Source organism: Cetorhinus maximus, chromosome 18 (assembly GCF_964194155.1).
Source record: "Cetorhinus maximus chromosome 18, sCetMax3.hap1.1, whole genome shotgun sequence".
Taxonomy (NCBI): Eukaryota; Metazoa; Chordata; class Chondrichthyes; order Lamniformes; family Cetorhinidae; genus Cetorhinus; species Cetorhinus maximus.
Window position 1 is genome coordinate 39,325,712 of NC_135896.1, and position 23,326 is coordinate 39,349,037.

At 38.3% G+C, this 23,326-nt stretch overlaps 1 protein-coding gene across 8 annotated transcripts in view; it reads left to right on the forward strand.

Annotated features, from left to right (window-relative positions):
- The window catches only part of klc1a (kinesin light chain 1a), a 101,917-nt gene that overhangs the window by 68,718 nt on the left and 9,873 nt on the right, over nt 1-23,326 (forward strand). For 2 of the 8 annotated variants that reach the window (XR_013579462.1, XR_013579463.1), the window contains exons 14-16: nt 4,347-4,477; nt 15,649-15,696; nt 15,821-15,909. Coding sequence is in view for 6 of the 8 variants with exons in the window: in XM_078562479.1 (XP_078418605.1) it covers nt 4,347-4,477; nt 16,722-16,788 (198 nt within the window). In the remaining 2 variants the exon portion in view is untranslated. Of the gene's footprint in view, nt 1-4,346; nt 4,478-6,816; nt 6,882-10,742; nt 11,225-15,648; nt 15,697-15,820; nt 15,910-16,721; nt 16,789-23,326 lie in introns of those variants that run through there. The other 6 variants (XM_078562478.1, XM_078562476.1, XM_078562474.1 and 3 more) reach the window with 5 other exon arrangements.

A 23,326-nucleotide genomic window follows, 5' to 3' on the forward strand; every position in this document is an offset into this window, starting at 1 on the left:
AAGTCTACACTTCTCTAATGTGCAGAGTGTCAGCTCTTTGAGCATCCTGGTAACTAAGATGCTCCAAACTGGGAATTAACCTTGTGGCCTTCCTCTAAACCCTTTCCTCTTGTGGAAATAAAATATTTTGCAGCATTGTTTTAGCCCTATTTCAAAGAAGAGCAGCAAAGCTTTGCTCAAGGCCCTCACCAATATTTATTTTTTAACCAACATCATTAAAACACATTATCACTGCTGATTCTGGGATGTTGCTGTGTGCAGTTGGCTGCCGCACTTCCCACAGTACAAGAGTGATGACACTTCAAGACTAAATTGGCTGGAATACTATTTGGGACAGTCTGAGGAGAAAACAAACACACTAGACAAATGCATGTCTTCCTTTTTATTTCTTCTTCGACCTTCTCACTTCCTTTCTCCCTCTCCACTCCCCTCATGCTCATTTTGCACCCACTCGCTTTCATCTTGCCCCCATGGTTGCTTCTGTTTTTTCCCCCTGCTCACTTGTACCCATTTTCCGCTCTGCTCGCTTTCACCTTTTTTCCCCCTCACCACTTTTAAGGGTAGCATTATAATGTCAGTACATCCAAAAAATAAGTTTAGTAATTCACACATTTAAGCATGAGTGCTGGACCAGCAAGTGATGAGCAACAAGTATGATCTTCATTTGACCTAGAAATACTGTTTGTGTAATTTCCTTAAACAATTGAAACTGTTGAAGCTTTTACAACAGTTTTGACTTGTTTTCTTTCCTCTCTTTTGTCTGCCAGGCATAGAAACCCTTTGTGATACTAATTATGTCTCCAGCACGAAGGGCATGCACCATCTTCAGGCTTTAACTTCTCTGCAGTACTGCAATTTGTAATTTTGTCTACACTATACTTTGTTTACTGAGAACTGTTCCAAGGCTGTTGTAATTCTGCAGAGTAGCTCATTGAATATTTGTAGCCTTGATATAACTGTTCAAAATTATTCATTACCACAATTGATTACCTTGCATTAATAGAAATGCCAGCCGGTGTATAAATCATAGGAGACCTACGGTTTAAAATGCTATTTTATTTTATCATGGTCATGTTCGCTGAATTATCAGGTTTGAGTAGCCTCTATTTGAGAATTTTATGGTTTGGCATCTCTGTTATGTAATAGCACGACAGACTTTTGAATGCTTTATTCTATAAAATGGCCAGTACTGGTTGATCTTAAATAAGGAAAAACATTGATGAAATAGTATGATGTGGTGTACAGTTAAATACTTGGCATGTTCTTTGTGCTCAACTTATTAAAACTCATGTAGTCTGTTTAAGGGTCTTTTTAAAAATGTTGTTAAAATGTTTTTATTCTGGAGTGGCATTTGTGTCTAATCTTGGTGCATTCGTAAACTGATCTCTGCTAGTTTCATGAGTGTCCAGTGGTACATGAGATTGTCTCTTTCTAACTCTTAATAAACTAGCTCAGTGTCTAACTGATCTGTCTTTTGCCTCTGTGGTCTGCTTTGTGATGCTTACTTCTTCAGTGCACGCTCCACATAGGACTTCAGGGCTTGCTAAATATATCATTTATAAATTTGACAGAACACTCAAGACATTCTTCTTCCCTACAACATGGAATATCATAACTTGGGTATAACATAATCAATAATGATTAAGAATCATTAATAAAGTAAACTTGCAATTTATTTTTTGTAAAAGGTTTCTGCTAAATAATAGAGAAAATTGAGCTTCAGATCATTTTGCTTATTTTTCATAACTGAGTAAATAAAAATAAATGTATTTAGTTTGATAACATGATGAGCTTTCATCAGATTGCTGGAGATTTTAACAAATTTAAATACAGCTGAAAGATTCAATTTTCCTTTGTCACCAAGATTTGTATTTATCCAGATATTTAAACATTTGCCTCAAATGTTTATAATATTTCTAAAGAGGGGATGAGAAGAGATAAGAGAAAGAACTTCACAATTATGATTTTTTGATACTTTGCATTTTCAAATTATACAATATGAGTGATTCCCAGGAAGAAAAAGTTAGTCTTTGTCCCCTCCATGGAAAACTGTATGACCTTTTTCCAAAACAATATTAGCACGTATTACGTTGTATTTACAGCACAGAAATAGTCCATTTGTTGTTTATGCTCCACATAAGCTTGTTCCTGCCTTACTTAATCTCACCATATCAACCTATCCTCTATTCCACTCTCCTTCAAGTACTTATCCAGATTCTCCTTAAATGCATCAATGATATTCACAACTATTCCATGTGGTAACTAATTCCATATTCTAATCACTCTCTGGGTAAAGGAGTTTTATTGGATTTATTAGTTATTACCTTATTTATGCTCCCTAGTTTTGTACTGACTTCAGAAGTGGAAACATCTTTTCTACATCTACCCTCTCAAACCCCTTCATCATAATTTTAAAACCTCTATTAGGTCACCTTTCAGCCTTCTGTTTTCTAGGTAAGAGAGCCCCAGCGTGTTCAATGTTTGCTGATAGCTCTAACCTCTCAGCGCAAGATGCATCATCCTTGTAAATCTCCTCTTCACTTTCTACAAAGCTTCTATATCCTTTTTGTAATGTGGAAATGAGAACTGTGCATGGTACTCAATGTATTTGTCATAAAAGTAGTAGAATGATAGAGCCAAAATGCAAAACTTGAAACACCTGTTCTTTCAAGCAATGATGCATTAATAAATATTTAATCTCCTGAACACATTATTATATAAAATCTTATTATGGATTTGCATTCAGTCTCTCCTGTATAACAAACTGGATTTTGGGATCTAGGTAGCTCTCTGTTAACCATTCACTATAATTGGGGAGCAGAAGAAATGTGGTGTTGGGATTAGAATACTTCATATTAAGGGCAAGCCCCACTCCATATTTCTTAATAGTTAACAGTTGTACCCAGTGTGATACTGATGTATACAAACCAGTAGGCCCAAGTTTTGATTCTTGATCTGTGCTAAACGAAGTAATTTCAGGCGTGACTTGAAATGCTACAGTTAGCCTCGATGCCCTAGTCTAGGAAGATGAAAATCAGATTCTTGTGGCTGATCTCTATCCAGTGATCCCTTCCACAAAAGTAGTTATGTGCATCTCACTTGGCTGTGATGCATTCTGCAGTCAATAGCCTGTCAGCAGTGTTTACCTAGGTTTGCACCTAATAAATGGCCAGTCAAGTGAGGTATCAAAGATGTTGGTGCCTATGGAATTGTACTCCTGCAAAAGTCAGTATATTGAGGAATGAAGAAAGAAAGGAACATGTAAGAGCTCATTGCATTTTTGTAATTATATAATATTATCAGCATGAAAAGTCTAGAAAAGTAATATTGTGGAGCTGGATACCAAGGGTGTTCAGTTCTAACTTTTTAAAATTAAGTTCCACTATGTGCAAGGTGCGAGATAATTCATTTCAACTAGAATTTAAAATGTGTAACCATAACCACTCCAGGTGTGCCCTATGAGGCTCAGAAATACAGAGCTACATTAGAAAGGGAAATAAGTTGCCTTGTATGAGAAAATACAGCAAACCTGAATTGGAGGTTTCATGTTTTTTAATCAAAATATTTAAAATTCATTCAATGGTTTTGCATGATTTAATTTCGGTGATATTTAGCACAAACTAATATAATTGTTCATGGCATAGCTAAAAGGCAGTGTAGTATAGCAAAAGGCTGAGATGTCGGGCAATTTATATTCATGATGTCAGATATGTTGATAAAGGTAATAAATGATCTTAGACCCTAATTACTGGGAGAAAAGGTGCATGAACAATACAAGTTATATTGACCTTTATAATTCAGTGACTTACAACTGATTAACATGTAGTTTTGAAAAGGACAGGAATTGTACATTATACAGCACAATCCGGTATCTAGATCAGATTTAGAATAAAAAAGAAAATGCTGAAAGTACTTAGGCCAGGCAGCACCCATGGAGGGAAGAACAGAGTTAATACTTCAGGTTAGAATAGATCAGGTTTAGAATAGCTGTTGTAGACAACTGATTTTAATTCAATAATTAGGATTCTGTATTGACAAGGGTTTCTTCATGGAGAATTATTTTGGGGAAACTTGTACTGCATAATGTAACAATTCTAAAAATAGTTGAAGTTTGGAGATACAAAATACATTTTGCATTTAATGAATTCTTCTATGAAAATTGATAATTGGGTGGGTTCCTCCCCATCTCAATTTATAGAGAAATGTGAAACTTATTAACTATTTTATAAAAAAGCAGACTTGTACTTTTTATGGTTCTTTGCTCATTGTTCAGTAGTGTTAAGGTTTATTCCAAAAGTTTTGCTGATCAGTTTAAAATAGACACATTTCATATCACTTGATTGCAGGATGGAACTGGATCTCTGAAACGTAGTGGCTCCTTCAGCAAACTTCGTGCCTCCATCAGACGCAGTAGTGAAAAGCTAGTCAGAAAGCTAAAAGGTGGAAGTCCACGAGATAATGAGCCAAAGAATTCTGGGTAATTATTCATTTTGGATATCTAGTGATTCTGTTTTTGACTTTGGTGTAGAGCTGTGAATATTGTAGAGGTTACTATGAAAATTTAATTACAATACTTGTACATGAAATGTGACACTCACAGCTTAATTATTAGAAACAAAAAGGAAGATTTGCATTTATTTTGCAAGTTTCACATCTTCAGAAGGCCCCAAAACAGCTTAAGATCAACAAAGTCTTTTTTTTAAGTGCAGTCACTATTCTGTAAGAAATATAGTAGCCTGATAACCTGTTAATAGGCAGCTAGATGGTCATGAATAAAATTAGCTTTACTGCTGAGAGCCAGTTTTAGCAAAACATGCTAAATGGGCATAAGATATTAATATAATCTCCTAGGAAAAGAAGCACATGACACAACATAGTTTTGGCTGATGGAACTTGTAAGCATGACTCCTTTTCCTTCCTAACCTATCCAGTTGAAATAATTTGTTTATGTCCAGTCTCTCGTCATTATTTTATAAACCGCAATCAAATCACCCAGAGTCTGTGCTTTGCAAAATTACACAGCACCAAATTCTTTAAGCCTATCGATATCACAATATTGGGTTGTGAACCTTTAGAGTTATACACTATAATACCCAGATCTTTTGCTTTAACCATTCATTTCAATTTATTTCCTATAGGTTATATGTATTTTTAGCATCAGACTTTCCCACATGCTTAGAACAAAAATATTATCTGCCATACACTGGTCCACCCTCCCGAGGCATTGACATCTGTTGCAGTAGTTTTGCATCCTTTACGGTCCTAATGCACGCAAAACTATAATAATAAGACCATGTAGGCCACCCAGCATCATCAAAGGTACGCCCAGCCAAATCAACCTTGCCAAGTTCTACCCAGTAACGCCTGGAGACTTGTGCCAAAATTGGGACAGAAATTAGTCCAAAAACAACCTGACATAGTCACACTCTCAGAATCTAACCTTTCAGCCAATGTCCCAGACTCCTCCATCACCACTCTTGGGTGTGTCCTGTCCCACTATAGGATAAGACACCCATTGGGGGTAGCAACACAGTCGGGAGGGGGTGACCCTGGAACGATCTCAACATTGACTCTGAGCGCCAGAAATTCCCTTGGCATCATAGTCAAAGTGAGGCAAGGAAACCTCCTGCTGATTAGCACTACTACCTTCCCTCAACTGATGAATCAGCACTCCTCAGGTTCAACAGCACTTGGAAGAAGCACTGAGGGTGGCAAGGACAGAGAATATATTCTGGATGGGAGACGGAGACATCAATGTCCATTAACAAGGGTAGCTCAGTAGCACCAGTACTGATCAAGCTGGCCAAGTCCTAAAGGACATAGCTGCTGACTGGGCCTGCGACAGGAAAAAACCTACCAGACTTGTCCTCACCAATCTACATGTCTCACATACATATGTCCCTGGTCCATTATGGTATTGGCAGTAGTGACCACCGCACAATTGTTGTGGAGATGAAACCTCTTCACATTGAGAACATCTTTCATTGTGTTGTATAGCATTGCCACTGGGCTAAATGGGATAGACTAGCAGCTGAAAACTGGTCATCCTTGAGGCGTTGTGGGCCATCAGCAGCAGCAGGATTGTATTCCATCACAATCTGTAACCTCATTAGCTTGGCATATCCCTCATTCTACCATTACCAAGACGCCAGGGAATCAGCCCTGGTTCAATGCCAGGAACAGCACCAGGCATACCTAAAAATGAGATTCCAACCTGGTGAAGCTACAACATAGGACTACATGCATGTTAAGCAGCAGAAGCTGCATTCTATAGACAGAACTAGGCAATCTTTCAACCAATGGATCAGACCAAAGCTCTGCAGTCCTGCCACATCCAGCCATGAATGTTAGTGCACAATTGAACAACTAACTGGATGAGACTTCTTGAGCATCCCTATCCTCATGATGGGGATGGCAGAACCCATCAAGTGAGTGCAAAAGACAAGGCTGAAGCATTTGTAACCATCTTCAGCCAGATGTGCCAAATCAATCCATCTCTCTCCTCCTGAGGTCCCCACCATCACAGAAGGCACTTCAACTTGCTCTGCATGATATAAAGAAATAACTAAAAAGCTACACAGCATCCCTGCTGTAATGCTGAAGGCACATAAATACCCATGGCTACAAGAGCAGGTTAAAGGCTAGTTGTTCTGCAGTGACTGTCTCACCTCCTGACCACCACAGAATCACAGAATTGTTACAGCGGACAAGGAGACCCTTTGGCCTATCATGTCTGCACTGGTTTTCCGAATGAGCAATTCATTTCTGCCATTTTCCTGCCTGCTCCCCGTAACCGTGCACCACCTTCCTTTTCAGATAACAGTTCAATTCTCTTTTGAATGCTTTGATTGAACCTGCCTCCGCCACACTCTCAGGGAGTGCATTCCAGACCTTAACCACTTGCTGCATGTAAAAAATTTTCCTCATATCACTTTTTTGCTGCTTTTGCCAATTAGTTTAATCTGCTTGTTCCCCACCCTTTCAAGGGTAGGAACAGCTTCTCCCTATCTACATTATCCAGACTCCCCATGATTTTGAATACCTCTATCAAATCTCCTCTCAGGCAGCTTCTCTCCAAAGAAAATAATCCTAGCTTGTCCAATCTATCTTCATACCTGAAGTTCGTCAATCCTGGAACCATTCTCGTGAATCTTTTTCTGCATTCTTTCCAGTGCATTCATATCCTTCCTGAAGTGTGGCGCACAGAACTGGATGCAATACTCCAGTTGAGGCCAAACCAGTGTCTTAAACATGTTCAGCATAACCTCCTTGCTCTTGTAGTCCATGCCTCTATTAATAAAACCTAGTAATAAAGAATGCTTTATTAACCACTCTCTCAACTTGTCCTGTCACCTTCACAATGACTTATGCACATATACACCCGGGCCCTCTGCTCCTGCACCCTCTTTAGAATGATACCCTTTATTTTATGTTGTCTCCGTGTTCTTTCTACCAAAATGAATCACTTCACAATTCTCTGCATTGAATTTCTTCTGCCACCAGTCCACCCATTCCACCAATTTGTCTATGTCCTTTTGAAATTCTACACTATCATCTTCGCAGTTCACAATGCTTTCTAAGTTTCGTAACATATGCAAATTTTGAAATTGTTCCCTGCACGCCAAGGTCTAGGTCATTAATATACATCAGGATAAGCAAGGGTCCTAACACTGACCCCTGGGGAACTCCGCTACACCTTCCTCCAGCTTGAAAAACATCCATAAGCCACTACTCCATTTCCTGTCATTCAGCCAATTTCATATCTATGTTGCTACTGTCACTTTAATCCCATGAGCTGTAACTTTCTCTCAAGTCTGCTGTGTGGCACTGTACCAAATGGCTTTGGAAGTCCATGTACACCACATCAACAGCATTGCCCTCATCAATCCTCTCTGTTACCTCTTCAAAATGCTCCAAGTTAGCTAAACACAACTTTCCCTTAAAAAATCCATGCTGGCTTTCCTTAATTAACCCACATTTGTCCATCTGACTATTAATTTTGTCCCAAATTATTGTTCTAGAAGTTTCCCCACCACTGAAGTTAAACTGGCTGGCCTGTAATTGCTGGGCTTATCTTTACGTTTTTTTTTGAACAGGGAAGTAACATTTGCAAACCTCCAGTCCTTTGGCACCACCCCTGAGTCTAAGGAAGACTGAAAAATTATGGCTAGTGCCTCTGCAATTTCCACTGTCACTTCCTCGGTATTCTTGGCTGCAACTCGTCCGGTCCTGCTGCCTTATCAACTCAGACAGTATATCCAGTATCACCTCCTTATCAATTTTAAACCCTTCTAGTGTCTGAATCACCTCCCCTTGCACCATGGCCTGGGTAACATCTTTTTCCTTTGTAAAGACAGATGCAATGTATTAATTTAATACCTCAGCTACGCCCAATGTCTTCACACACAAATAAATGGGCCCTAATTGGTCCTACTCCTGCTTTTACCATCCTTTTACATTTAATAGAAGACTTTGGAATTCCCTCTTATGTTGGCTGCCAGTCTTTCTTCATGCTCCCACTTTACTTCTCTTATTTGCTTTTTCACCTCCCCTCTGAACCTTCTATATTCAGCCAGTTGTATTTTCTACCTGACATCTGTCATAAGCACACTTCTACTTTATCCCAAACTCTATCTCTTTTGTCACCCAGGGAGTTCTGGATTTGTTTGCCCTCCCTTTTCTTCTCAAGGGAATATACCTTGACTGTGCCCGAACTCTTCTCTGAAGGTAGCCCATTGTTCAGCTACAGTTTTATCGGCCAGTTTATTCAGCTCAAATCTGTTCTTAGCCCATTGAAGTGGCTTTCCCCCTTTTAATTTTCCTTACTTTGGATTGTTCTTTGTCCTTTTCCATAGTCCCAAGCCTAAACCTGATGATACAATGATCACTGTCCCCTAAATCTTCTCCTATTGACACTTGATCTATTTGGCCTACCTCACTCCCAAGAACCAGGTCTACCAGTGCCTCCTTTCTCGTTGGACTGGAAGCATACTGCTGCAGAAAATTTTCCTGAACATACTCTCTGCCCTTTACACTACTATCTCAATCTATATTTGGATAATTAAAATCTCCCAATGTAGCTATTCTATAATTTTTGCAGCTCTCTGTAATTTCCTTGCAGATTTTTTCTTCTACATTCTTCCCACTAGTTGGTGGCCTATAGACTACACTGAGCAATGTAATTGGACCTTTTTGTTCCTTAGCTCTACCCAAAACCTTTCCAGTACCTACGAGGTACGAGTCAAGAATGCGATGGAACACTGTTGCCTAAATATGTGCAACTCCAACAAATCAATAGCTGGGATGGCAGACAGAAGGGCTGACTGGAGAAGGTCCATAATTGGTGGGGCTAGGAGTTAGTCAGCCCATGAGGGAGGCTAGGGGCAGGTGGCCTGTGTTGGGTGGGGAAGAGAGGGGCGGGGTAGGCTTGGGAGACCCCTTGATCAATGGTTGGAGAGAAGCCCGCACTCGATGGCTAGGTGGAGCCTGTGATCAAGGGTAGGGTGGAGAAGGAGGCCTGCAATCAATGAGGAGTAAGAGGCTTGGCCCGTGATTGGGTGGCAAGGGTGGGCCAGCACATGATTAGTGGGGGACATCCAGGGGAGGAAGTGTCCAAAGTAGCATTATACATTTGATAGCTACTTATTGCAAATCTGAAAAAGTGGACAAATAAAATGCCCTGCCCCTCAAAAAAAAATGCCAAAGAAAGTATTGGGTACATGCCTCTGATGTCTCTTCTTCTTTGTTAATTGGTTGTTCAACAGTAGAGGGCCTCATGGCCAAGCTAGCTATCAATGGCCAGCCAGAGGAGGGGTGGTTAGGGGTAGAAAGCTCATTTAAGTTTGGCATGTACACAATGTAAATTTTCTTAAGAGTTGTAATTGCGTGGGAGACCTCCATCTATGTTTATAGGGTATGATGAAGTGAGATGGCAGGAGACTCATGTAGAGCATAAACACTAAAACAGACCTATTAGACTGAATGGCCTATTTCTGTTTTAGAATTCTGTATAATTCAATGTCATCCTTCCCAATCAGAACGCTGAGGCCCAATTGTTGAATTTGGAAGTAGGGTGTGTGAAAGACAGAAGAGGAAGATTATTGAATTTGCATGTCTCTATTACTATTTCAGTTATTGTAAAAAAAAACTTTATTAATTTGTCCATAACATAATAACAATGTGTAAAGCAACTGAGGTATGAGGCAAATGCCAAAAGTCATGTCCTTGAAGACATGAAGAAATATTATCTTTGTCTAGTAAAAGCAGCCAATAATAATATACCAAACCAAACGTGGGATGCAGTTGTTTGATGAACCAGAATGTTCTGTGGAGCAAAATTATCAATTTTTGCTTTATTAACTTCTCAAAGGAGACTGCAATAATCCAATAACACCAATGTAACTGAAGTTCACCAAATGTGATTTTTTTTTCCTCTGGTTCACTAATTGTGTTAAATAACTTTTACTTTCAATGTGTCTTCAGTTTCAGATAATTAATCTGGTATTATGATTTCTTAACAAACTTTTTTCTAAATCTCAAAGCAATTCATACAGTTTTGAAAAAGGTTTGCTAAATTGCCAAGGGACACAAGTTAAAGGTCTGTGATAATCAAGTGCCTCCTCCAAACAGTTTTTTTTCCCTCCCTCCTGAATGTGGTGATTAATGTGTGGGGTATAAATCACGGATATTGGCAGCCCTCTGGTACCTTATCCTAGTAGTTTAATGTTTATGCATGGTTTTAGTCATTGTGTATCAACAGAATATTGAATAAAAGACCCCAAGACTGAGCCCAATCCTTTCCTTGCCTGACATCCACATGTGCAGACCACACAGAAAAAGTAACTGCAAAGTGATCTAGAGTAAAATCCCTGACTTTTGTACCCTTGTTTCCCCAGTATTGAAGAAAAATTGTCATAATTGCTACTTGTTTATTGCTAAACAAATTTTGCCATAGCAGCATCTTTTAAATGTATGTTGTCAAGTGCACTGATATAGTGTGAAATGAAAAATGTTTGTGCCAAAAAGTGTAAAATCTCTGAGATTAGAATTTGAACTACTTTTTTAGATTATTGGAAAATTTGCCTTAATTTCATTACTATCAAAATCTAAATGCGCTTTATTAGTAAAGAGCAATAACGAGTTCCAAAGGTTAAAATGTAACTTTAATGTTAACCTTGGGCTTGTGATTTTTTCATTCAGTACATCTGTTCTTCAAGATACTAAAAAGTTTTTTGTACTCCCTGGGAATGAATAAACAAGTAGTTTCCTACTTAAATCGTGCATGCTGATGTGCTACTCATTAACAAAAATGATTTGGTCATCAGTAAGTTATTAGTAATATGGTCTTTGATTTATTTTACTAAAACAAGGTGAGAAATTAACACAGGCTTGACCGCTGCATTATTCTATTGAGACTAATAGTTTGTTCCGCATCTTTGCAACAAGACAATACAATATTTCAAAAGAAAAGCTTTTAATTACTCTATTGCTTGTGTTTTATTTTTGTATTTTCAGTTTTTGCAATCTTGGCCTCTCTTCCATGAGTTGAGATATTTTGCCATTTTCTATAGTTTAATTGCTTTGTAAATGAGACCTCTTTTTATATAGTTTAGATCAGTGTTTACACAGGCATTCCTCCAACAATACTTCATTCTGTTGTAGAATAACCTTAGCTATCCATATACCTTATGAGGCATTCAGAAAAGAACCTTAAAATGAAGTGGGCACTACTAGATGGATACACACAACTGAACTGAACAATGTTGCATTTAGCCTGCTCTCTTTAGGATTAATCCATACTGGACCCAGAAAAATAATCTGCTATCTTCACCTCTGTATTAGTAGCAGTTTTGTTTGTCACAATTTTTTGCTGTTTATGGTCTATATTTCTGGTAAAAAGGAACTTGTACTTTTTTATGGTAAGGATAGTTTAACATTCATTTGGTAAATTAGTATACTTATTATGCTAAACTATTAATTGAGCTTCTGTTAATTATGGAATTATTCTTATTAACAGTATGTATTAACAGCACTTAATTAAATTTTGCTTATGTATACATGTTTTAGCTGAAAAATGTTCAAGAACATACCCACTGTATCCTAAAACTATCTTCATTGTGAATGAAGTGAGCCATTTGAAAGCAGAGTTAGTGGCACAGTAAGAGCAGATTTATAGTGTAGTGTGAATGCAGCATTCGACATTATCTGTCACCCTAGATCATCTCTGCTTTGTGTGACCAAGCAGAAATAGTGAATGTATAATTGCTGCTCTTATATTCTCATTTATTTTCCTAATAATTCATTCCTCCGCCTCGTCATAGTCCTCTCATTGTAGTACAGAGCTTGAGTATTGCTGTAAAAAGAGACATGCTGTGGAAGCTTTTCGTCTTGCACTCATCAGAATAGAATCACAAGAATACCAAATATAAAGTGAACAACAACTTGTGCTGAATGAGAAGAGGAAATTGGAATAGGGTTGTGTATGTTCCTAAACACAAGGTATTTGAAATTGTTTAGTTTTCTTACATGGTCTGAACAATGCCAGTCATAAGGGATGAATCTTATTCTCGGCCTAAACATCCTAGCCCTTGCAGAGTTAAGATGATTAAAACTAGTGAGGAGGTTACCCAATCACAGGAAAGAAACAGAATATTCTAATTTCATCCACCTAATTCAATTCTGGTCATTAGATCTCCGTAGTGTTATGTGAGAAAGTGAAAGAGGCATGCTTGCAAATAGTGATTAGTGTATGAATGTTGAAGAGAGGGAAAACTGGATTAGTTTAACTTTTATGCAACTGCTATCCTCATTGAGCATTCTATGCAGAAGGGGATCATATTTTGACCTTGCAATCTTTATAATTTAGTAGTATGTCATATAATGTATTTACTCACTAAGCCAACAGTAAACCTATGCTTCACAGTCCTGTATTTAACAATACATTTATTGCATAGAGTAAAAAAAACCTCATTTCCAAACTCAAGATCAACTGGGATTATAATATAAATTATGTAATTGTTTTAATTGCTATAAATGGAGATGAGAAATAATTATTTGCCAGTATTCCACATATTTAAGCAACCTGCCATCTTTTGAATAAAACGCAAACAGAACTCCTAGTTCCTATGAACAGCAGCAGCCCCACCATAAAAACAATTAAGTGATGGCAGCAGTTTTTTTTGCCATCACTTAATTGTTTTTATGGTGGGGCTGCTGCTATTCATAGGAACTAGGAGTTCTGTTTGTGTTTTATTCAAAAGATGGCAGGTTGCTTAAATATGTGGAATACTGGCAAATAATTATTTCTCATCTCCATTTATAGCAATTAAAACAATTACATAATTTATATTATAATCCCAGTTGATCTTGAGTTTGGAAATGAGGTTTTTTTTACTCTATGCAATAAATGTATTGTTAAATACAGGACTGTGAAGCATAGGTTTACTGTTGGCTTAGTGAGTAAATACATTATATGGCATACTACTAAATTATAAAGATTGCAAGGTCAAAATATGATCCCCTTCTGCATAGAATGCTCAATGAGGATAGCAGTTGCATAAAATGTTAAACTAATCCAGTTTTCCCTCTCTTCAACATTCATACACTAATAACTATTTGCAAGCATGCCTCTTTCAATTATGTAATTGTTTAATTTCTCACATAACACTACGGAGATCTAATGACCAGAATTGAATTAGGTGGATGAAATTAGAATATTCTGTTTCTTTCCTGTGATTGGGTAACCTCCTCACTAGTTTTAATCATCTTAACTCTGCAAGGGCTAGGATGTTTAGGCCGAGAATAAGATTCATCCCTTATGACTGGCATTGTTCAGACCATGTAAGAAAACTAAACAATTTCAAATACCTTGTGTTTAGGAATATACACAACCCTATTCCAATTTCCTCCTATGCTTATGATATGACTCATGCTAGGCACAATTACACAGACTCAAATCACCCTCCACTGTTTTACCCAAATCATTGTTTTTAATATTACAGTGATAGCAGTTGGTTCTTTGGCTATGATGAGCATTGCAGCCATACTTGTCTTTACTGAATGTCAGCACATACATTTGATGTCACTGGACAACAAGCAAAGAGTAACACAGTGGCAAGTTTCCTCTGTTCTCCTACCCCCACAGTTAAGATAAATCAACTCAACAAGGACCAGGAATCAAAATTGAAATCTTTCTGGTCTGTGTGAAAAAAAGTAACCCAGTTACAATCAAATAGAAATCATATTTTCATTAGATGGATGTATTAAATTGTGCAGAATGTTCACTCCTAATTGGCTTTTGCATGTTAAATTGAAAATTTTATCCCAATATTTAAATATTGTTGTAGCTTCTGTTTAAGATGGAGAAGTACCACTAAACTGCTTACCACGCTTACTAGTTATGAAGCCCATCAAGTACTGGTATGTAAGAAATGTGGAATTTTGTAAATGTCGCCAACACCCTGGCAATGTTTCATCATTTAGCTAGTAGGGTGAACATGAGTCCTTTTAAAGCACCAGTTTTTATTGTAATCATGCAATTTCTGCCCACTTTGTATGCAGTACTTAGTATTTATTTTTTGAAAGCAGTATTGCTGGGTAACTGAAATTACAGTGACTAAGAAAACGCATAAAAGCATTCAAAAAGACAGATAGGAAAAGACTGCTGTTTGTTCAAATCTGTTCCATTCACTCATGTTACAACTTTGCAACATGAGCACCCCTTCCATCCACCTCGCACACCAGCAGCATGTAATCTCTCAGGAGAGGCAAATAAAAAACAGATTAGAGAAAAGCACAAGGCCAATTTGGAAAAAGAGTTCTGAGAGATCCCTCTCCTATTCAGGCAATCAAAAGCAATTTCCAGGAGATAGGTGTGATCACAAGGTACATTATCCAACATCAACTTACTTTTGTACACAGTGATGTCAGCCTTATCCAGCTGCTTTTGGAACACTTGCGGCACTGTATGTGTGGTGACTTGTTCCAAAGGTCACTAACCCTGTGGGAAAAGAAAAACCTCTTGTCATTCAACCTCATAACCTAACGTATCTAATTCAAAAATTCTGTACACAGCCTAGACTCCATCATTTTAAATATTTGAGTCTTCTTGAAGTTTGACTGAAGGCAGACTGAATGTTTCCTTTTTGGCTGATTGCTGAGATCTGCACATCTACTATTGGCTATTTGCTATCGAGATTCACAATTTAAATGAACTACTAGCTGAGGAATTACTGCTCCTTATAAATAAAAATCTAAACCAGCTTGACTGTAGGTAGCGAAGGAAACCTAGAAACAGAGAATTAATCATTCATGACGTGGGGAAGCTTCAAGTGAATTTATAATGTCAATAAAGAAGAATTTGCCTTGAAACTCTGAAATAGCTGACATTTTTTTCTTAAAACAAGGTTGGAACTTGACTTTTAAATACAAGGTATTGAAAATAACCTTTTGAAACGGAGTTATTGTTTCATTTGTAAAGCATATATAAAAAGTACATGTATATACATAGATTTTTAACATATTTGGTTTATGAGTTAAAATCCTTAACTGCAAAGAAAAATATTTAACAACCTGAGTTCATATTCAGCTCTCACTGAAAGCCTTAATGCATTGCTAATAATTTTTGTATATTTATTTATTTTAAACAAGATTGAAGCCCAGAGTAGCCTGCCAACCAAACTGGCTTGCCTCAGTTGGGTGAGTTTTTTTTTGAAGTTCAGTTCGACTGCAAGGTGTGTCAAGTAGATCCAAGTTGTTTCATTGAGATGAACAAAGGAAAAAAAATAATTGTTTTGTTTGAAGCGCCTTTCCAATCTTACAGATCATGGGATGTTAATGGTTTATGGCTCTGACTCTATTGCTGTCTCAGGGAAAACTTGAAATACTTTGAAACAAGAAAGTGTTGCCCAGGTATGTGTAAAGGTCTGAACAAGGCCCAGCATAAAACATTTTGATAAATGATGCTAAACAAAGAAGTATCATATAGTTTGATTGTAGAGTTCTGAATAATAATATGCTGCACTTATGACTGGTGCTGAGGAAGTCTGTAAAGCTGTAAATACATCTGGATGACCAGGATTGCACTGGCTTGAACTTTGGATATTAGTTTGTTAGAGCAAGCGTGCATAAAGGTTTTCAACATTTTGATCCTCTTTGGCTTACCTTTTCCTCACTTTTTTTAGCTTTTGTGAGAAGGGCAAACAAAGAGAACAATGACTAAATGAACCTACCAAATTAAAATCAGTATAATGCTCTCTAGCGAAAATGGCAATTATTACTGTAAATAGAACAGTTTCAAGAACTTTTTATTCAGAAAGCACAGTCAATGCTTTTAACGATAAAATTTAGAAATTACTGTGTAGGTTAATTCCAGATTACATCTGTTTTCAGTAAGAAACTTAATGTTTGTCACATATCACTGACGTCAGAAAATCTATTCCACTTTGAAAATTCAAGCACAAATTGATCTTATCATGCATAAGTGAGTATGAAAATGAGTGATGCGAACCCAAGTTATTTTAACATAGTTTACAAGCGATTTCTTCCTTCATGTGTGAAGCATAAGGAATGGTATCTGTGACTTCATCTGGGAAACATGTTTTATGTGCTAGATGAGGATAGAATAAGTACTGTGCTTTAAAACTTGTTATGCTTTGTCACTGAGCTTTAGTTTTCAGTAATTCTGATTGGTTTACCCTTGCATGTCACTGACATGGTTGCAGCATGAAGCGTGCCAACTCTTTGAATGTACTTAACACAAGTGGCAAGGCTACTGAAGATCCTTTTCAAGTAAGCCCTATGTATTTTTAACCAATCAATATCAACCAATCAAGGCAGTGTCTGAGCTGAAGAATCGCATCAACAGACATGTTTTGCATTTCTGTTACTTACTAAAATGATTTTCATTGATCCCAACTAGCTGCAGTCATATGTACACCATTGGAAAACATCTATTTCTTGCTATCTTCTTCACAATCATTGTAATGATTTTTTACTGCGAATTAACTCTTGTGTTTTAAAATGCCTTTGTGTGTCACACTTAATTACTGCTGGCTTCAGATAAGACACTGCTGCTCCTATCTAAATTTTCACCCCCCCTCACCCTGTTTTTATTTCTTAACTCTGTTACATATTATATGGAATGCTGCAGTCAGTACAAAGTTTAATATACACAGTAGTTTTTTATTGACTTATTCCTACTATGGTAAACAAATTCAGAAATTTCCAGTTTGACTAGAAATCATGTCAAACCCTCACATCTCTAACACAATATTGGAGAAGAACATGGACTTGATTGAATGCTTTCAACACATCTATCTTGATTTCAGCATTCTGTGCTATGTATCATTGATTGAAACTAACAATTCATAAAGTAACCTCAATAAATGCTTGTTATATGGATTTACATTTTACTAATTGCTAAATGACCTGTGGGATAATTTGAAAAGTAATGCTTTTTACTAACTAGAATATTTTGCCTTTTTCTTACTACATAACCCATAGAAAATAATTAGTAATATGGAGGTACATAATTGTCTTTTTAAACCTTTGTGTATTAACATATATATATTCATGTACTAGTCTGGGCATAAACTTCTATAAAATTTCTATCTACTAATTTTTCTTCCTGCTTCAAAGGGTGCATCTCACCAGTATAGATTCAAAAGCATGCAAAATCTACTCAATAAAACTATTGCATATTCCCATGTTTCTTTTTGGGTAATACTAAAACAAAGATGTATTGTTAGTGCTGTCTGTGTGCATAATCTACGCTATCCTAAGTATGTTATCTTTAAAATGTGGTAACTAGCTCCATTATTAAGAATGAATAAATGATTCTGAGAAATGGACCTAATCACTGTTGTGTTCCAGAAAGCCAGTTGGTGAAGGATAGTACTGGAGCCAATCTTTACTCCATCTAACATTCATTTGCATAGTGAAACATTACAAGCATAAACACTTAATTCCACTACCCCCACCTCCCCCCAAGTTTCAGTGAGTGCCTCTTAAGTGAAATCCCAATTAATGCCTACCAGGTGCATATAATTAAACACAATTGATATACAATTAACAAATAGCGGTTAGTTTTAGCCAGAACACAATGCTCAATTTACAATATCTATTCTGTACGGGGCCTCGGCTTTATACAATATTTATAAATGTTTTGGATGAAGGAATACGGAGCCATATATCCAGACTTGCTGATGACACCAAGCTCGGTGGCACAGTAAAAGTTGCAAAGGGATATTGATAGTTTACGTAAGTGAGCAAAACTGGCTGATGGAATTCAATGTGAAGAAGTGTTTGAACCTAGGAAAAATAGAGTATATTCTGAATGGTGAGATAAGGAACTGTGGCAGAGCAGAAAGATTATACAGAAATTGTTAAATGGAATGGCTGACAGAATGTTGGTCTTTATCTCAAGGGGGTGGAAATGATGTTTTAGCTAAATAGTAAGTTGTGCATTTAGAATATGTATTTAGCTCTTGGTACCACACCTCGGGGGGGAAAAAAATTGTACTTGGAAAAGATGCAGCATCAATTTACGAGAATTGCACCAGGGCTATAAGGGTGAAATTGTGGGAGCAGCTTGTATTCCCTTACATGTAGATTTAGGGAAGATCTAATTGATGTATTAAAATAATTAAAGATATTAATAGTGAGAGAGAGAAAAACTATGTCTGGTTGAGAGCCTAGAACAAGGGCACCTAATTATGGCCTGTATCTTGGAGTCAGCGACAAAGCATTGGCACTCGCTGCTGACTTTGAAGAAAGCTGCCCACAGAAATCTAGCATTTCCCTTTTCCTGGCATCAGTTTCAGTCTGGTGCTGTCGAGGAATCTCCAGGTACCCAGCAACAATGATGCTATTAAACGGGATAAGCATTCACTCACACTGAAGTATTCTCACAGACAACAAACCAGTAAGTAAGATGTACTGATTATCCTTTATTTTTAATTAAATTTTACAGGGAGTGAAATAAATGATTGTTAGGAATAGAGATAGTTTAAGTAAGTTATATTGGTATTTGTGGGTGTTAGGAATGAGTTTTAGCTTTAAAGTTTAAGTTTCATTTGTAATCTGTACCTGTGTTAAGAAAGGTCAAACGGAGTTTTAGTTTCACTTTCAAAAGGTGCTTGCATTTTTAATGAGTTTTTTAGGACTCCTATAAAGTAAAGGGAAACATGGGTTTTTGGATTGGAATGTTGCTTAGCAACAGGGGGCCAGAGAGACAGGTCCCTCCCACAGACACACACAAGAAGAGAAACAGCAGTTGTTTTGGAAGCTGTTTGAGTGCAGTTAGTTCTGAAAGTTGCTGCCAAGAGAGAATGGAGCAATGGGGGCAGATAGCCAGTCCCAAGCTAAAGAAAAACCCCAAAAATACAGGGGGGTGGAAGAAGGGAAGGTCCAAAGATGACCACCTAGTCAAAGGAAGGACTGGAACCTGAGAAAAGATCCTGTTAAGTGAAGCTAAGAATGAGGGGCAGAGAGAAAGGCTGCATGCTTCAGATTTAGAGACAAAAGCTGTGCAGAAAGATTTAAAGCAAGAACAGCTTGCAAGAGACAAGAAGGTCGAAAGAGACAACTGACGGTATGTAACTCTTTGCTATGGGCATATGAAGCAGTGGTGCACTGTTGACTGCTGAGTCAGAAAGACAGTGTGTGTGGAAGACAGCTTGAATGCATCTGGTGACCCAGGGAAGAGGAACATCGGAAGGAGAGTTCAAAACCCTGGAGGTGAACCCTTGCGGGAGGCGGCTGTGAGAAAGCGTTGATTTGGGAGAAGATTCCAAAGCAAGTTCTTGGAGAGTGAAAAAACAAAAACAGAATTACCCGGAAAAACTTAGCAGGTCTGGCAGCATCGGCGGAGAAGAAAAGAGTCGACGTTTCGAGCCCTCATGACCCTTCAGCAGAACTGAGTCTAGTTAGGAGAGGGGTGAAATATAAGCTGGTTTAAGGTGGGGGGGCGGAGAGAAGTTGGGGGGGTGGGGGGGGGTGCTGTGGTTGTAGGGACAAGCAAGCAGTGATAGGAGCAGATAATCAAAAGATGTCACAGACAAAAGGATCAAAGAGGTGTTGAAGGTGGTGATATTATCTAATTAAGAATGGATGGCAGGACACTCAAGGTACAGCTCTAGTGGGGGTGGGATGGAAAGACTGACAAGGTATTAGTTGTAGATGTAAAAAATTATGGAAATAGGTGGGAAAAGAATAATCTATAGAAATTATTGAAAAAAACAAAAGGGAGGGGGAAGAAACGGGGTGGGGATGGGGGGAGGGAGTTTAAGATCTAAAGTTGTTGAATTCAATATTCAGCCCAGAAGGCTGTAAAGTGCCTAGTCGGAAGATTTGCGTTGGGCTTCACTGGAACAATGCAGCAAGCCAAGGACAGACATGTGGGCAAGAGAGCAGGGTGGAGTGTTAAAATGGCAAGCGACAGGGAGGTTTGGGTCTTTCTTGCGGACAAACCACAGGTGTTCTGCAAAGCGGTCACCCAGTTTGTGTTTGGTCTCTCCAATGTAGAGGAGACCGCATTGGGAGCAACGAATGCAGTAGACTAAGTTAGGGGAAATGCAAGTGAAATGCTGCTTCACTTGAAAGGAGTGTTTGGGCCCTTGGACGGTGAGGAGAGAGGAAGTGAAGGGGCAGGTGTTGCATCTTCTGCGTGGGCATGGGGAGGTGCCACAGGTGGGGGTTGAGGAGTAGGGGGTGATGAAGGAGTGGACCAGGGTGTCCCGGAGGGAATGATCCCTACGGAATGCCGCCGGGGGGGTGAAGGGAAGATGCGTTTGGTGGTGGTGGCATGCTGGAGTTGGCGGAAATGGCGGAGGATGATCCTTTGAATGCGGAGGCTGGTGGGGTGATAAGTGAGGACAAGGGGGACCCTATCATGTTTCTGGGACCCCCACTAGAGCTGTACCTTGAGTGTCCTGCCATCCATTCTTAATTAGCACATTTTCTGAGATAATATCACCACCTTCAACACCTCTTTGATCCTTTTGTCTGTGACATCTTTTGATTATCTGCTCCTATCACTGCTTGCTTGTCCCTACAACTACCCCCCCTTCAACTTCTCTCCTCCCCCCCCCCCCCCCCCCACCTTAAACCAGCTTATATTTCACCCCTCTCCTAACTTTACTCAGTTCTGCCGAAGGGTCATGAGGACTCAAAACGTCGACACTTTTCTTCTCAGCCGATGCTGCCAGACCTGCTGAGTTTTTCCGGGTAATTCTGTTTTTGTTTTGGATTTCCAGCGTCTGCAGTAGTTTTTTGTTTTTATCTTGGAGAGTGAAGATTGGAAACCCTCGTGTGAAGGATGGAATTCAGTGAGACTGGTTGGTTCGCAGTGTGACAAGTGTCTGGGGGGGAGTTGAGGAGCGATCCATAGCATCTGGTTGAGGTGGCATCTGTCACTTGATTTCAAAGTGTGGTGTGTCTGACCACAGGGAGATAGCATTTGTACTTTGTGTTATCCTTACAAATCTGTATACATCTGCAACGGTATAGTTGTGGGCGAAGGAATATTGCAATATAGTTCATCTTTTCTTGTTTAATATGTTTTATTCTTTTGTTAAAAGTTCATCAGCTGACCCCTGTGCCTCTGTTTAGTAGCTACTCTCCACGTATTTAAACAAACAAATAAAAGTTAGGATCTATCAATCTGGCTTCCACTCTGGGATCAAGCTTGTCCAGGGGTAACCTCAGCTGGGGATCATAACAATGATTGGGATATACACATGGGATTGAGGTGGAAGCTTAAATATCAAAACTTTTAAAAACTATTTTAAAAATAGTAAATAGTAAAAAATATTTTAAAAAAACCTTTTCAGCATAATGGAAAACCTTTATACTCTACAAATATAAAATTAGTTTTCCAGGGGCAGAGAGGGTTTTCAACTGTAATTATGAACTTGGTATGCTATTAAAAGCCAAGTTCCACCTCATTCAATAAGGTGTAACCTTTTCGAGGATTTTTACAGCAAGACTAATTGTGTAAAAGGCCAAGTTTTCATCAGTTCAGTGATTTACAGTGATTATCATCAGGGATGGGGGAGGGGTGGTTTCAACAGCTCAGCATATTGAGAAGTGTAGAATTATTGACAATAGCAACTGCTGGGTTTCTATGTTTAACTATGCATATGCAAACTCCAGAAGTTGCTGTCAGAGGAGTATTGGTGGCAAACGCTAACCTAATCTCCATCAATACTTCCACAAATCCAGCCCATTAAAATCCAAACTAGGTTATTGAGGGGTGATGTCAGCAAACACTTGTTCACACGAAGGCTAGTGGAAATTTAGAAATCTCCCAAACAAGTTGAGGCTTGGTCAATCAAAAATGTCAAAACTCAGATTGACAGATTTTTGTTAGGCAAAGGTATATTAAGGGTTAAAGAGCCAAAGTTGGTAGATGGAATCAAGATGCAGTTTACCCATGGACTAATTGAATAGCAGAACAGGCTGAAAGGGCTATTCCTATTAAATATCTATCTAAATCAGAATACAATATTTTATACCATCAGCTCTACAGTGACATTCAAATTTCTGCCTTTAACTCTCTAGTAGTATGTTTGGTGCAAACAGAAATAAAATTATGTATTGAGTTATTGAAATTGGTTTCTTGCTGAGTAAAGTGCTGGTGTTTGTCTTTTGTGGGAGAAAACTGTTTCGGTGTAGCCCAGCTGGAAGTTAGCTTTTGAAGGTTGTTTGCGGTGATGACTTTTTCTATGGAAATACAAGGTGTATGTAAGGTAATTCATGTTTAGAAAAGCATTGTTTATGGTAAGTTCGTTTTGAGATAGCTTTGATAAACTAGTGCTGAACAAAACAGTAAATGGGTTTTAAGTGTTGGATAACATTGACCTGCAGAACAGCAATATCACTTGACAGACACAGCATCCTGTTCTCGGGTTAGGAAAATCTGCCCCCAATCAAAAAGTGGGAAAAAGACTAGCAGGACACATGGGGAAGATGGGAACAGTTACCTAGATAAAACTTCTGCACAAGAATGCACCTAACATTTTTTTTAATTGGAAGCACAAATTCAGTTTAAAGGGTGTGATGTAACCACTACAGAAACCTGGCTATAACCTGAGCATAATTGGGAGCTAATTATTCCAAGTTATAAGAATTTTCAAAACTGGGAAAGGAAGTACTGATGAATACAGAGTTACTGTATCGGAAAACTGATTTCATAGTGGAAACTATGGTTAGATGTACAAACAGCAAAGAATGCAAGACTTTGGTAGGAGTTGTCTACAGACCTCTTGAAAGTAGTGATATAGTGTGGGGGGAGGGGGGTAATTTGCGAACACTGATCAGGGAAGTC